Here is a 16,374-nt window from a genome sequence, read left to right as displayed (position 1 = left end):
CTCTATGCAAGTCACCAGAATGATGACACAAGTCTCTTGCACATGCAAACCACCACATTCAATTTCTCTCAGCAGAAACAATGTAGGTGAGGCAATGAAAAGTTGTGCAATGTGGCTACTAAGCCCTCTCAAAAAATATTCCCTCCATCCATAAGCCTCATCAAAGTGGACAATCACTTTTTCTTGTAACAAAGAAGTATGATGATCCATTTGTCCAGTCACTGCATGGTAAGAACCAAATCTTCTCAATTACAGCACCTTCTGCAAAGATGGTTCAGTAGCTGAGACAAACTTCCCTCATTAAAATCAGAGACTCTCAAGAACACTATTGGCAATCTGTGTGCTGGACTGTACCACATCTCCAGGAAGCTGTGGCAGAACTGGACAGCTGGTCCCTCAACCAGCTCTTCTACCTCCCTGCCATTAAAAACCAGGTGACCCAAAACGGTGAGAAAATAAAACGAGGCTGTAGTGAACCTGTTCATCTTGCCAAGGCACCTGGAATGAACAGCAGGCAGACCACTTCCAAGCACATTCAGCACAGGAGGTCATGCAGATGCAGCTGGCTATTTCTCATGAGCCGACCGTGAAAGTACCTTGAGGTCCCTCCGTTCAAGGTGCAGGAGCTCAGAGCCCCGGACGTCATGGCGGATGAAGATATCCTTATACTCACAAAGACTGAGGTGCTCAAGCCACGCCGCAACCTCCTCCGTCCCCCAGAGGTGAACTGTTAGAGATGGAAAAGCAGGAGTGCATTGAGTACCCAGAATCCCAGGAGACAGGGAGAGATGAGGACACCACAGCACTCAGTGCCAGAGGAGGAGGGCAAGCAGGACCACAAGCCTATAGCTAAGGGGAGGGCAGCACAACCTTCAATCTCAAATGAAGGAGGCAGGGCAAAAAAAGGTAAGAGAGTTCTCTTAAGAGAGGCCTGCTGCAGTACAGCCAGGAGGAAGTGCATATTTTTTTGATGAGATGGCATATCTTTTGATAGGGATTACTTTTTTCAAGTTTACCCCCATGTTTAAGAAGAGTAAATTAATTGTGCAAATTCCGTGTACAAAACAACAGATTCATAAAATATATTATGGATAATCACAGCACATATTTGCACATTATTATGTACAATCACTTGCACCCAGTAAACAAAATGGCAACCTCTCTCCCCCTTGTCTGAGGGAGAAAGGAAGAGTTTCGACTTCCACCTTCTTGCAGTCTCTAAATAAGAGAATAATAAAATTTCCAAGTTTTGGGAGGCAGTGAATGAACACTAGCCTGTCAGACAGGAGACTGTACCCCCAACTCCATGGCAGAGGACAGAACCCAAGAGCCAACAGAACAGGTCATACTTCTGAATTTTGGAAGAAAGCCTTCATAAGGAGAGCATAAACCAAAAATCAACTAGACCAATTTAGAGAGAAAGTATCTTAAATGGCAATTTGTTGATTTGTGGCCAGTTTTTATCTACTGACCAATAGGATTAAAGATCAGGGAACACCTGTGATGATGCTGATCGCCAGCCAATTAGACATGAAACTTGATTAAAGCCTGAAGGTGAATCAATGAGAAAAATATCATTTACTGTATCATAGAGAACAAGCAGTGAAAAGACTGGAGTTACGGGGACTTGGGCTCCGCAGTCATTTTTATACTTAAAACGCCGAAATCCTCAAATTCACTTCCCTAAGCAACCTCTGAAATATCCATGAAAATCTGCACAGTGTTGGGGAGAGTTCTTCAGAGGGTACTTCCTGTTCCTGCTCAGGAATGTTGGCATGGTACAGGGGGACCATGACTCAGAAGGGACCAATAAGCTGTTTGCCACATGAAAAAGATTGACTAGACCTGCAAGAAGAGGCAGATGCAGGTGAAACAGAAGGAGAGGATGTGTGAGGACACAGACTGAGAACAGGTAGTGGTGTGACCACACTGATGTGACAAAAAGACACAATGAATGAGCAGACTTGGTACCCGGCAATCCCATGCTACTGTGAGTCTCCTTATTTTTGTTGTTCTTCTCCTTTTTAAACTTGGTCACCAGGCGGAATTTGCCACTGCGGCTGCGTTTAGAATAATCCAGCATCTGGTTCTGCAAGAACAGAAGGGCAAAATCAAGCACACATAAACTGATTCGAATGGACTAAGAGCAACAAGCTCAGCTCCATGATCTTGTAAAGAAAGGAAAAAAAATCCAAAACTCATTCTGATCAAGACAGAAAAGGAAGCAGAGAAAGTTGATCCCATGTTACGCAAAGGATCTTGGCAGGAGATTACTTTCTTTGGCCCTAGGGAGTCAAGTTTCTTTCTTAATAATTTTTTCTCATATCAGTCATATAGTAACAGGAAGTCAAACACACAGAGCCAACTAGGGAAAAAGAGAACAGCTAGGGAAAAATAGCCTTGTTCTCCTCACCTCCTCATCACAGGGCTCCATGAGCTGCCACAGCCAAGGGATGTCTGCCAGTTTCCTCAGCTGGAGGTCCATGTCTGCCAGGGCTGCCTGGAGCTGCTCCTTCTGTGGAGGATCTAATTGCTGGATCAGGAATAGAAGAAAGGCAGAGTTAAAAGCCTCATGGTAAAACACACAACCAGACCCTTGCCTTGAAATTCCTAGCTAACAAAGCAGTTCCTTTGAAAGGAAGTGCAGAGCAGATACTCTGCCCAGACCAAGTTAACAATTCTTATCTTTTTTGAGCTCCAAGCTCCACAGCACACTCATGTAGCAAAATTTTCTGTAGCAAATGATTCCTGGATGATAACATCTAAATTGACTTACAGAGTCCAAGACCAGCAAAATGCTAGGGCAAGGGAATAGGAGGCGAGGAGAGGAAGTGAGAGGCTGCTTTTTCCTCCTGCTTTGTGCTCCTTACCAGTGCCATCTTGCCTGCCAGCAGCAGCTCTGTCTCATTGTGCAGGGCTTTGACATTATTCACCATCTCTACAACAAGGCTGCAGTTCAGACCCTGCAGGGAAGCAATTCATGTACAAGTTAAGCTTGGAAGTGCACAGGTCTGAGCAGTCAAAACGAAGAAGTCTTAGACTAGCAAGGCCTACTTTTGGTCAGCTAGAATGGAAAAAAAAGAGCTCTGGAGCAAGGACAAAATGGGAGATGCCAAGTGAGTGCAGTACCTCTGTAGACTTGGATTTAGCGTAGACTTTGTCCATAGACTTGGAGCTGGCATTGACAGCATGGGCAAGCTCCTGTTCCATGTCCTGATAGGATTGAGCTATTTCCCGAATGCTAAAGAGAGAATTGCAGATAGCATCAGCATATCAGACTGTATATGTTCAAATCAGGAGATCTCTCCTGACTGGGTATCCCATTTAAACACCCATCCAAGTGATGAGCCGAGCTGGGATCACAGCAGGGGCACAGCCTCCGGCAAAGCAGGGCAGTTCTCCTGCCACACTGAGCATGCACAGGCAAGGAAATGCAGCTCTCTCACAGGCACAACATTTTGCACACAAACTGAGATCAGTTTGAAATACAATCCAGACATTTCAGTCTGACCAGAGTGATGTGAAAGGCAGCTAGCTGCACTTACAGCAACCTTCTCTAATGACTGGGAGTTTTCTCTCAGAAGCCCAATGGAAGGCCTGACTAAAGGATGAGCAGTTAAGCATACATTCTGGGCATTGTACAAAAATTTCTGCAAGGCATCAGGGTTACAACAACCCAGCTGTCACCTGAGCTCCTTGAGAGGCTTTTGTTTCTTTTCTGAAAAAACTTTATATTCAAAGGCAACAGGTTCTTTCAGGATTAAAGGATCCATGTTTGCTCATGAAAGTACATATTTTGTTCAAAATGGCCTAAGAAAGCTTATCTAGCTTTAGTCCTTGTTTAGCTGGGACTCTGAACAATGAATGATGCTACTCTCAGTGACATGGGCCAGCAATGTAGCTGAACAGAAACATCTCCAGAACAGGAAGCAGGATAAGAACTCCAAGCCCTAAAGGAGGCTCTATTCACCAACAGCAAGCTGAGACACACCTGTGGATCAGAGCACCTGCAGCTTGACCAAACTGGATGATCTGGGTGGATTCTTCTTCAGACATGATCTCTGGTTGCAGAGAGAAAGAGGAGGGTCGTGACAACTCACACTTCTGTTTGTCCTCCCAAGATTTCAGGGTGCTCTCAAATGCCTAAAAACACAGGAAGCAAACTATAAGGTACCTTATAAAACTTCTATAAAAACCCAGTGACTGTGCCTATGCCTGTAAAATATGTAGATCTGGTACAGGCACTTTTCACTGCAGAGCCCAGCAGTTAAGTTGCTTATAGCTTTGCTAAGTAGCTGGCTGGGATGAAGTTTTCCATGCCATATGCTTGCCTTGGCTGAATTTCTGCTCAAGCATCATAGTTTTAGTCAAAATTACTACATAGTTCTGAGGGCCAGTCTAAAAAAAACCCAACAATTCTCTACTGGTGGCAGCCTTTTCTTTGAGCAGATGTATCACCTTTACACACCTCAGTATTACTGTGACACTTCAGAGGATGAAATGAAAAATGTTCAAGGCTCCTCCTTACTGAGAGTAAACTGGGCTTCCCTAGGAACTGGTGGGCCAAGCATCTGAACTCAGAGCTAGGACCTGACACATCTGAAACCTTACTGATATTCCTGTGGGCAGCAGGCAGTGGTGTGGGAAAAAGCAAAACAGATCCAATGTAGAAGGATTCATACTGAATGTGATGAGAATGAAAACTATGGAGCCCTGTGGTAAAGCACTCCCTTCCCCTACTGCCTCTGATACTGGAAAACCAGGCTCTGTCAGGCTCTGTCAGCTACCTGCTGATCTCCCTCTTGCTGATGGACTCTTTAGTGGTCCAGATGAGGCCAAACAAATAAGGCAATTTGAGTGTTTCCATCTTCAGTTTAGGAAACTATATATCCCAAATCACATTTGAAAAATGTTACCAAAGGTACAGTGTCACATGCATGAAATCCACTTCAACTGGATAGGACATGTTTGCTCTGTGAAAGAAGGGGTATGCAGTGACCTTTAAAAGGACAGCAGGAAAAACAAGGGTAAGTTGAGACAAAGTTGAGTGTGCAACTGCAAAACTGGAACCTCTTCCTCAGTGGCAATTCCATGACTGCAAAACCAAGTCGGTAGGCAATTAGGAATGGGCTGGCACAATCACAGCTGTGGTTTCTGATGGCCCAACACATAGCACACTCACAAGGGACTACCCTTCCTCTCTATCTCTTGTGCTTCATGTCACCTTTCCCACCATGCCCACACACAGGCTGCCTCTCCTTTTTTCCTTCCCTTTACCTTTACAGCAGCAATCCTGTTCTCTCTTGCTCTCTGTGCTATGTCCTTCAGTCACTCTCCCTCCAAGTGTCAGTGTGATGCTGCAGAAGCTCTCTTGCCCTTCACAAAAGCTTGTGTGCACTATTCCTGTCTCCTCTCCACAACATTCACATTAGAGCTGACAGGACACTCTTTGAACTCAAAAGAGGACAGATTCAGCTAGATACAAGGAAGGAATTTATACACTGAGGGGATGAAACACTGGCACAAGTTGCCCAGACAAGTGGTGGATGCCCCATCTCTGGCAATATTTAGACCACAGGCTGGATGGGGCTTTAAGCAACCTGGTGTAGTGCAAGGTGTCTCTCCCCAAGGCAGGGGGGCTTGGACTAGATAACCTTTAAAGTCCCTTCCAACCCAAACCAACCTGTGGTTCTATGATCAATACCCACTGCTCTCCCAGTTAAGAGATCTCTGGTGCCCTGTCCTACCATGACAGGGGCATTGTATGCCCACCTTTGTTTTCATACTATATCTTTGTAACTCCCTTGCTAGGCAACGTGCCTCAGACCTGTAATCAGGCTGCTTTCCCTTTTTCCCTTTGTTGTGCTCCTTCTTCTTGTGATTCAGCAGGTGAGTCCCTTTGAGGAGGACTTTGATTTGCTCTGGAAGTGGCTAAAGGAGTGTTGTGCTGGAAAGTATGAAGAGCTGCTCTCAACTGAACTGTTTATGCATGGACAGTCACAGAGCTGGGAGGACTCAAAGTGTGTCTGGGCCACAGCAGGGTCTTTATCCTTTCCTCTGTCTGACCACTGCTCAATCATACAGCAAAAGAGCAAGGAGGCTTCCTTATCTGCTGGTACTCATCAGATATATTTGAAAATGATGAGATGAGACTGACATACACTTCTGAACAAGGCATAAGGCACTGTTTAACATGGTCAACGAAGCCAGATACTGAACAATAATGACAAATTAAAACATTGACCGTCTGAATCTAGACAATCCACAGCATTTGGCACAGCAGGTATCCTGTGGAAAAAACAGCATGCAAGCATGTTAAGAAACACTGTCACAAGGCACCTAGAAAAGGAAGTAAAATAAGCTTGTATAAACAACCTTATTTATGACATTTCCCAAGTGGTGAATGCAAGTTTAATCACATTCTTTCCCAAATGTGTAATAAAATATGCTTCTTGCATTCACAAAGATAATGTTCACATGTGGCCTTTTCCATGCTCTCCAGAAATATGGGACATCAAAACACACGTGTACTGCACAGACAATTCAGGATGCTCTTACCCTGTCTCGGGTGAGGGTCTGTGCCCTGTTCTTATGAACAATCCAAATGTAACCTGGAGGCTGGATCCAGGCTTCTCCATCCACTTGCACGGGAACTCCCTCTTCTCCAAGGATTGCTATCTTTACTGTCCGGCACTGCAAGATGTGACTGGGTCAGAAAAGCTCTAAAATGCTGATTTTCCAAAAGCATAAGCCATTCTCTGTCCTTCCAAAGCCCCTCCCCAGGTGCTGTAGCTTTTTAGCTACTTGAGGCACAACATGTCTAGGGAGCAGGACACACCTCACCCCTGAGCAGCAGGGAACACCTGCTTTGTCTTTGGACTAATCTGTATTTGAGTCGTTAGTCTAACTCCTACTAAAATGAATGCTAGCAAACAATTCCATACTCAAACTGCCCCTGAGCATGTCCATTTCCAGCCCTGTGGATGCTCTTTCCATGGGCCAGAGCACACAGAAAGAAGGGCTTTACAAAGTCATCAGCTGGAGAGGGGGCAGGCAGGAAGAGCTCACAAAAGCAGCTGATACCTGTGCAATCCGGTGATGCTGGAGGTTTATCACACGTGACACTGCCATCTGCATGCTCCCAAACACAGCTACCACCTCCAAAATCTTGTCATCAAAGGAAGGGGCTGTAAATGTCTGCCACATACAAGGGAGAGAGAATTCAGCTGAGGCACAGCTCTCGTGGAGTGGTTTCCTTTACCCCCTATTGGTCCCAACCTGGGGGTGGCTTTTAATTGTGCTCTTTAATCTGTACAAAATTAACAACAAGGCTAGAAGGTGAAGATCTGGAATGAGCCAGAAGTGAGAAAAAGGAGGCTTCCAATGGCTAAAGTATAATTCAGACATGAAGGCTGTAGGCCACAAGGCAATAATTATTCTTTTGAGGGTAGGCACCCAAAAAAATTTCTAAAGAATACAATGTTTCTGAGTGAATCTAGCTGCCTTTGCTGTCAAGGGGCTTTACTTCTCTGTGGGGACAAGGTCAGCCTAAAGAACTTTCTGCAGATCCAAATGCTCTGGTGGTATTTCTTCTGAATCCTTAGAGACTGCCTGGGTATGAAAGCTGCTCAAGGCTGGATTTCAGTATCTCAGCAACATCCAACAGAAAGTGCATGCAGACAGGCCACCCCTGCCCTATTCTTCCAAGCATATTTTCAGAGGCTGTGACCTCAAAAGTAACAGTAAGTAGAAACATTTCCTGTATGGTCTTAGAGAATACTCACATCATCCTCCTTGGTTCCCCCCCAAAAGTTGGTGCCTCCTGCATAGCTGGGAATGTTGAGTACAGCAATCCCCTGGAGACTGGGCAGAGGGATTGGCCTCCCATCGCACTGCACAGAAATGAAGGCAACACTATCTCAGCCCAGCAGGAGAGAGACCCTCCTGCCAGAGCATATGCTCTGTGAACAGAAAACAGCCAGCACCATCTTAGTAATACATTCATTCAGGCTTCTTCCTGTTCCTTCTTGGCCTACAAGAGTAGAAGGTATCCACTCAAGCCTCATGAGCCACACATCTTCTGGCAGACATGGATTTTAGAGAGATACTTTGCTTCTTTTCCTCTAACAGGGCACACCTGAGAGGCTTGGCAAAGCCTCTTGATTAATTTCTCAAGCAAGTGGAATAAAACTCCTGAAACATCCATGTGATGAGGGTCTTCTCCTGCAAGTTACCTGTGCATGACCTATACAAAAGTATTTCTTTTCCAGTTGGATACACATTATAGCACAGTTAAATTCAGAGCTTTCCACTGCACCCACCATCTAAAATGATGTGTTCATGTGAGATACCACATGGAACATAACAATCTTAACCATGCTGAACAATGCATTGGGAACAGCAAATACTTTCCAGCAGCATGATACTTCTTCCCTTATGGGCTTAGAATACAAGTTATGCTCCAAAATCAGGAAAAGCCACTTTTAGTTACCTCAGGGTCACACATAGCCAAGTACGTTGTTTCAGGCAGGCAAATATCACCAAGCCAAATCACCATGCCAAAAATCACAGAGCCTGAAGGAGACGGAATTATGCATCCCCATCTTAGGAACAGAAGAGCATGCTAATTCCTCACCTCCAGCAAGACCTTCTGCTCCAGGTTCTTATATGTTCTGTGCAGCAGCTCCTTGGTCCCTAATACTCCATACCACATCATGTTCTTAGTACGACTTCTAAGGGGGCAAACAAAATAGGAAAAAGTCAGCACAGACATTTACCCTTTCACTAAGAAGGAATAAAACCTTCACACTGAAATGGTACCTGCTACATCCTAAACAACAAAGGTGCTTGCTTCCAAAAGGGTCAATTGCTCCAAGTGGTCACTGTGCTAGGAAACTACTTCCCTTTAAATAAACATCAGGTAGGAATCAAGCATGAGTAATAGACACTACCAGAAACATACAGAGACTGCCCTGGCACAGAACTTGTCCATCTCATACACCAGGACATCAACAGTGCTCAGCTGTATTAGCTCATATACAGCAAATATAGCCAATCCCAAGCTACACAAAGCATCCTGTAGTTGCTCAGGTATTCAAAAGGCCAAAACTGTGGTTTTTATTGGGTCAGGATCAATGCCAAAACCAGCCTCTGCTGCATTTAGAATTGAGATGTGCTTCTCTCACAGCTAAATAGCAAGCCCAGGAGAAAAACCTGTGAGATGACATAAATAGAACCAACATGCTAAATCTGCACCAATGTAGCAACTTAAGTACCTTATAGCATAATGAATCAGTAATAAATCAGTAACTTATCTCTTCCATCATGCTTTCAAGCCTTGAAGGAGTATTATATAGACAACACACCTATTCAGCACAGTGTAGACAATCAGCTTCACCACACAGAAGCATGAAGTGGTTCAGTCACTTCTGGCATCAATCCAAAGGTTTGATCCAAACCCACCTGCATTTCTCTGGGTGCTCATCACGTTTGTTGTTGAAGTCCAAAGAAATCTTTGCATCCAGTCCAATTCCAAAGTAATTATTCATGACACACTTCTCAGTGTAACATTCACTGCCAAAGAGAAGAACAAAACTTCCACTCATAAGTCTCAGTACCATTTGGTGCATATCTCACACAGAATCATTTAGATTGGAAATGACCACCAAGCTCAGTTGTGTCAGATGTGTGTCAGGACATGTGTAACTCCATAAGCTGATCCCTAAGCTCTAGAATCCAGCATATGGATCCATTTATGTAACTCCAGGCTGTTGCAGTCCATTACTTTGGCCATAAAGGAATCCCCCTCTCTGCTGAGGTCCGTTTGCAAACACCCACTCCCCTCCCTTCCAGCTCCTGAGCATACTCACAGATTTTCAGGCTCAGAGTTAAAGGGATCAGCATGGATCAACAATCGGCTGATGACTGAGCTCCCAGGCAAAGAACCTGACATGCCAGCACGGATATCTGTAGGAAAATTGACCATGGAGAAGAGCATGACTAATAATAAACAGAAAACAGGTAACTTCAATCTCAAAGACAAGATAACAAGAGTTGATACATTCTTTCCTGTCATTTGTGAAGAAAGCAAATAGCATTACTGCTTTCTGTCACTGCAGAGGTCAGTTCTTTTGCCAAGGAGAAGGATTTCTGGGGCTGCCTGGAGGGTTTCTGACTGACAGTATACTGCCTAAGGCTAGCAGCACAGCTGTATAGAAACATGGAAAAGAGAAATAGGAGTTCTCTCTGCAGCAGCTTTTTTGTTCCAGGGTGAGACAAGCGATATCCCTGATACAGTGAACAGAGAGAAAGGAGCAGGACTGAAGTTATGATACAAGTTGTTCAAGAATTACTGTCTCCTGCTTTTTAAATTATTAACTGGTGACCCACAAACAGTAGGTTTGTCAGAGAGAAAGGAAACTACCTGCTTCCAGAAGGAGTAATTTGAACAAGTAATTTGGGTGAGGAGATAGAAAGATACTGCTACAGTGATGGGGAGAAGCTGCTACATGATGTGGGAGGTGGGAATTCTGCTGGGTCTGTACACTTCCAGTCACTTCAGCCTTCACATAAAGGAACTGCTGCTCCCAACCTATGGCTGCCATTCTTCAGAAACCTTTCTCAACAGCATCATTTCCCCCTTCTCATGGTTACTTTGAAATAAATATCCCCTTGCAATTGGCATCTAAATTCTGTCCCTTCATGACATTAATAAAAATCTATGTCTAAAGTCTTAGCTAGAAACTGGAAACTACTACAGCTCATTCCAAGCCTCCACTTGTAGGCATCCACAAAGAGATTTCTCTCATGGTTGACCTTGCACAAAAGGGTATCTGGCAGGACAATTTCATGTTTTCTCATGGGGACTGCAGCCTGTGCTGCACTCACCCATGCTCCAGTTGGCTGCCTCGGTGGGAAGCGGTGGGTGTTACACTTACTTGGGTAGAGGATTTTTGTGTTCAGCATTGGCAAGTTGTCCCGGCTTCCTGTCTGGGGAGGAAGAGATGCAGAGCTGCCCAGTGACAAACTTCCTTTGTTTATTAGTCTTTCACAAGGAGACTTAGAGGCTGTAAAACACAACACAAACTTGGCTATTGACAAACATAGCGCTGTGATTCAGATCAACACAGGCCAAGCAGCAAGACTGGGTTAGGTAACACTCAACAGCAAAACACCTGAGCCCCCAGAAAACAAAGAATTGACAGAACCAGTCATTAAGAGACAGAGATATCACATATGTGCTGCTGGAAAACCCACAGACTGGAAGTATCAAAATGCCAAAAGAAAAATATTAGAAATGGAGATGAGAAAAAGCTGGTGCCAGCAGCACAACAGATAGGCTATTTGGCTCCAAATCAATACTCAGGGAAGTTCCAAATGTATCAGCAGTGATTAGGGACCTCTAACAAATTACTCACATAACACAGTTATTAAAGCAAACTGGCTGCTGTTCTCTGTTATCTGCAAAGGATGACAAGGAAAGTGCTCAAGACTGTCCTTGTCCAAGCACTGAAAGCCAAGAGAACCCAGATTACTGGCTAAGGTACAAGGAAATTTCTGAATCCCAGGCTTTCATATGTTAACATCATGGACCAGCCATGAGAGATGCAGCAAAAAATGGGGTGTATAATGCATAGGCTAGAACACAGAAATGTGCAAGGCCTGAAGAGCAATCATGCAAAAATTTGAGTAGAACACAAAAGGTAATACACATAACACCTCCTTCCCTTTTTATAACTAACAGAATTGCAATACACAGGCAAGACCTGCACGGTGGCAGCCCCAGAGCAGTACCTTTCCTCTGGCTCCTCCCTTTGGACACTCCATAGCTGCTGCTGTGTGATGACTGCATGGAGATCTTATCCTCATTCCTCAGCTCCTTGCCTTCCTCAGAGGCTGAGAGACTAAGGAGGAAGCCCTCTTGCTCCTGGGTCTGGGCATTCTGTTCATCTACAGCTGTATGAAGAGATAAAGCAGGTGAGTGCCTCACTGCTCGTCTGGCAAGGAGTATCTCCCACTCATGTAAACAGTAACAGGTTGGGACTCTAATGTCCTGATTCCTTAAAGGAAAGAACAGGAATAACACAAAGCTCTCCTTTATCATTTGTCTCAGCTCTGCTCTGGAGAGCTTTTGGAACCAGGTTGGCTTAGCCTCTTTGTTTACTTTGCTGAGCTCTTTAGCAGTGAGGCTCTAAATAGAAGTGTCTATTTTTAATGCCACAGGTACTCAGGCATCCTGAGATGCAAACTGTGCTAGAGGTGATAGGCTTCCATTTATTTGCACTTAGATGTTGCCAGGAATTCTAACCCAACAGACATGAAACGATTAAAGAATTTCCTGTTTGCTTAATCTGTAGTGGTGCAATAACATAAGGCACTTGAAAAGGGGACTAGACACATATAATCAAAAAGGAAGAAAAGAGCAGTCAGTAAAAACCAATATAATCAGAGGAAAGAATCAGACTGCACACTCTGGAAGAAGTCTGGAAAAGCTGAACAAATACATCTGAAATGTAAGTGGAGTTTGCTTGAGAGTCTGTAAGGTTTAAATGCTAGCATGCTGCCTAAAGAAATCAAAAATTCCTCTGCAAGCAATCAACAGGTCTTTTCCTCCCCAACAGCCCCTGCCAGGGCCCAGCTCTGAATGCCCTCAGCTGCTCTACCAGCTCACTGCCTACACAGCTCACCCCCTTCTTCCAGTCTCTCCCTTGTGCTGACCCTGTAGCTCATCAGAACTGCCCATGAAGCAATCCAACTCACTTGTGCAGAAGAAACAGGAACACTTCTGGCTGAATTAAGCAAATTGCCTGGGCTCCAACAGAACTTCACAAACATCAAATTGCTGGTAAGCAGCAGCAAAGTGAGGGAGCAGTGAGGTCAAGGCCTCCTACTGCACCAGAAGCAGGCTGTTTGCTGGACTTTCACTATTCACTCAGCAAATGTAGTTGTACACAATGCTGCAGTGCTGGAAATCCAAGCAACATTGCAATGATTTGTAACTACACAGTAGTTCAGAGTGCACACCTGGGTGTGTATGGATGTTACATCTGCAACTTCAATGCTTTTATCTCCAGTAACAATCTGTTAAGGACTTCCTTTGGTCTCAGTTAACCCCCGACTTTATGACTAACACTTGGAGACTGATGCCTTTCAAAGGAAAAGAAACTTGGAGCATTGGGGGTGTGTGCCTGGGGACAGACAAAGGTCAAGACTTGGAGAAGAGGGTCACCTGCCTAAGAAGTTAACATCAGAACAGAACTGACTTGCACCAAAGTACAGTACTGTAAGTTTTTTCCCAGGGACAAAGCTCATTTAAGAAGTTCCTGCCCTCTCCTGCAGTTGTACCACAGCAATGTTTTCCTGGGCTCTGCTATAAAGAGATTAAAACAATGTTAAAATAGTTAAAATCCCTTCTTCCCAAGTATTTTCAGATCTGTTTTACAGCAAGGCCACACAAAGAGCTGCATTGACACAATTGTGGTATGGGTGGGGACAGGCAGGAAATGCAAATTAGCAGTGTGGGAGGGTAGGAACTTCCTAAATCAGCCCGCTGGAGAGAACATACCTTGAACTTCAGACTCATTTACCAAGCAATGTTTCCAGAAGGTGGGCTTGGCAGAGATGACACTGAAACTAAATGGCCAGAGTTACTGAATAGCTCCTCTAGCTCAGGAAAGCTGCTTTCAATAAAGAAGCCTGCTGCCCCCAGAATAAAGGAAATTTATACTTGTTAATAGGCTGTAGGGAGTGACAAGCAGGAGTCCTGACTGTTACCTTTCTCTGCATGCTCTATTATCTGGCGAATGGCTTTTTTCAAGCTGTTGGCTCTCAGCATGAGCTGCTCTCGGGGACGGAATATCTGGGGCCGTGCAGTGCAGGCCGAGCCCACCGAGAGCTCACTTGAGGAGTCACCAGCACTGCCCGACCCATCCCCATCCTCTGTCTCCTCTGCAATGGTGGGAGGAGGGTTGGGCAGAGAGGAAGATGCTTGAGATTCATCATTCAGTGTCTTCAGCAATGAGTCCAGCTTCTCCTTCAGGACAGAGCACTACATGAAGAAGAACAACATTTGAGTAGAACTAAAGTTGCCTGGATAGCTCATTTCTTATAGTGCTAACTGAACTGCTGTTATCCCAGTTCTCTGAAAACAGACCAGTTTTACACTTCAGAAGTAGAAACCCAAACATATTTTCAAATTTTACCTTCCTGGCCATGACCTCTGACTCCTCTGAGCTTTCTGTTGCCTTCTCATAGGCTTTCCCTACTCGAGCCACAAAATCCTTCACTGTCTCACAAAGTACTCTAGACAAAGGAGGAAAACAAAATCATGTAAGGGTTGTTACAGATTTTTCACAGTGCAATTTAGTGCAGTTGTCCTCTAACTACTCACTTGGCTGAGGAGATCACCACTGAGTGTTGGTCCGAAGTCAAAATTTTGGACAAATGGGCAGCCACAGAATCTTCATAGCAAAGAATCTTCTGCACCTATTGACCATGAGAAAGAAACACTGGGGTGCTGCTTCCCAGCATTACAACATATGCTGTGAAATCCTGGCTCCTCTAAGAGTACCTATAACTCTACAGACTCTTTTTGCTGTGGAAAAAGTTCCACAGCCAGTGCTCTGTTACTCACTGAAGACCTGAATCTGATGAAGAAACTAATTCTGAACCTACAAATCATCAGCAGTTCTCAGAGTCTCTGATCAACTGCAAATCTAAAAGCACTGGGGGTCTTCACGACTGCTACGCAGTTTGCCACTATTTCAACAACTTGACATCATGAAGCAAATAAAAGCCAGTAATTTCCTTTCCATTCCATTCCAAAGTATCTTCTCCTCATCCCTCATGATGGTTGTTGACTCTGGTAATCCAACCTCCATCTTTCTCCATGATACTTCACTGACTTAAAGCCCCAGATCTTTGCAGCTCTGGCTACACCCATGGCTCAGCTCTGGAGCTCAGCCACTGCCTCCCATCTCGTGTGCTCCAAGGCTGGTGCTCCAGTCCCCTGCCCCTCCTGAGAGGTACCTCTGAATTCTCACTGCAATCTTCAGTGACTGTGGAGGTGGAGGCCTGGCGAGGGAGTTTGGTTTCATACACCATGATGCTCCACCTGTTGAAAACCATACTTGTCACTACAATGCAGATAATTTCCTCTGTTTTCCAAATGTAACAGGTTAGAACCTCAAAGCAGAACAAACTGCACATTGTGGAGCCATCATTGATATAAAGAAGCCACAGGGTGGCAGCAGAAATACAGAAGGGTTGAACTGGGGAAGAAGAAAGGATGACATTATGAACAAGCACAGGGAACATCTCTACTTCTTCCCTCTCCACAAAAATTCCATTGGCATTACTTGATTCAACATAAGAGATGCCAAGATATAACTCTAAAGACATGAAACAGTCTTATGTATCAAGTACAAAGATATATACAGGAGGTGTCAATACCAAGGGTTAACATCCACTTCTGCATTTGGCTTTCATTTCTTAGCCAAGCTCAAGATAAATTGGTTTAGATTTACAAAGAAGAAATTGCTTAAAAAAAAATCATGACTTTAAGGCTGTCTTAGGTTACGATGTAAGTTTGTTTTCAAACTAGTACAAAGGCTGACAAATTCAAATGATGAGGACTCCAGGACAGAAGAGAGGACACCAGAACCCAGATAATTTCACCTGTTACTGTTCTGCAGCAGAGCACAGAAAGCCAGACCACCTTCTCTTGTGAGAGAGTATCAATGACAAAAAGTTATCTGGCATTAGTAAGGTGTCCAGAAGCTTGACAGAGTCAGGACTGCCCTGTTCTCCTGGAAGGATATCCTCACCTTGAAGAGCAGATGATGTTAGTGATGGTTACTCACCTGTCCAGCATTTTGGTACTGGCCCTCTCCAGCTTCTCCAGGATCTGTGGGAGCTGGGTATCATCATCACAAGCAGAACCCCAGCCTAAAACACGAGCAAGGTCATTCCCTGTTCCCAAGGGCAGCACTCCCAGCTGGCACTGAATTAGAGAAAAGGAAAACAAAAGTGATATTCAAATGGGGAAACACAAGTAAGGAACAGCCATGAGTAACATGACTGATTTCCTGAACACACCAGTCACTGGGAAACAGCTAATCCCAGGGTGGGAGAAAGTAACTGGATGGGGAAAACAGCCAGAAGAGCATACAATTAAGGAAAAATCTCCTCTACTTTTGGTTGTGAATTGAGAGAGGAGCATTTTACAGCTACCACCTCAAGGAGCATCTTGCTATATAGTAAACCTCCTAGAGGTTTATATTTAGCCATCAGGTGGTGCCATTGTGTTTCTGTAAAATTAGCACAAACAGTTCCCAGGCAAAACACTGTATGATATCTCTACCCAGTGAAGTTTCT

General features: G+C 44.5%; 1 protein-coding gene across 5 annotated transcripts in view; it reads right to left on the bottom strand.

Moving 5' to 3' along the window:
* DGKD (diacylglycerol kinase delta) overlaps positions 1-16,374 on the bottom strand; it is a 58,527-nt gene that overhangs the window by 4,777 nt on the left and 37,376 nt on the right. For all 5 annotated transcript variants that reach the window (XR_013183604.1, XM_077183833.1, XM_077183834.1 and 2 more), the window contains 19 exons: positions 15,861-16,000; positions 15,028-15,112; positions 14,390-14,484; positions 14,202-14,301; positions 13,774-14,047; positions 11,794-11,955; positions 10,938-11,066; positions 9,870-9,966; positions 9,463-9,573; positions 8,636-8,732; positions 7,785-7,892; positions 7,084-7,197; positions 6,559-6,693; positions 3,992-4,143; positions 3,130-3,241; positions 2,871-2,963; positions 2,414-2,533; positions 1,972-2,089; positions 597-727 (listed from right to left, as the gene is read on the bottom strand). Coding sequence is in view for 4 of the 5 variants with exons in the window: in XM_077183833.1 (XP_077039948.1) it covers positions 597-727; positions 1,972-2,089; positions 2,414-2,533; positions 2,871-2,963; positions 3,130-3,241; positions 3,992-4,143; positions 6,559-6,693; positions 7,084-7,197; positions 7,785-7,892; positions 8,636-8,732; positions 9,463-9,573; positions 9,870-9,966; positions 10,938-11,066; positions 11,794-11,955; positions 13,774-14,047; positions 14,202-14,301; positions 14,390-14,484; positions 15,028-15,112; positions 15,861-16,000 (2,373 nt within the window). In the remaining variant the exon portion in view is untranslated. The remainder of the gene's footprint in view (positions 1-596; positions 728-1,971; positions 2,090-2,413; positions 2,534-2,870; positions 2,964-3,129; positions 3,242-3,991; positions 4,144-6,558; positions 6,694-7,083; positions 7,198-7,784; positions 7,893-8,635; positions 8,733-9,462; positions 9,574-9,869; positions 9,967-10,937; positions 11,067-11,793; positions 11,956-13,773; positions 14,048-14,201; positions 14,302-14,389; positions 14,485-15,027; positions 15,113-15,860; positions 16,001-16,374) is intronic.

Source organism: Agelaius phoeniceus, chromosome 10 (assembly GCF_051311805.1).
Source record: "Agelaius phoeniceus isolate bAgePho1 chromosome 10, bAgePho1.hap1, whole genome shotgun sequence".
Taxonomy (NCBI): domain Eukaryota; kingdom Metazoa; phylum Chordata; class Aves; order Passeriformes; family Icteridae; genus Agelaius; species Agelaius phoeniceus.
This window is presented reverse-complemented; position numbering and strand designations above follow the sequence as displayed.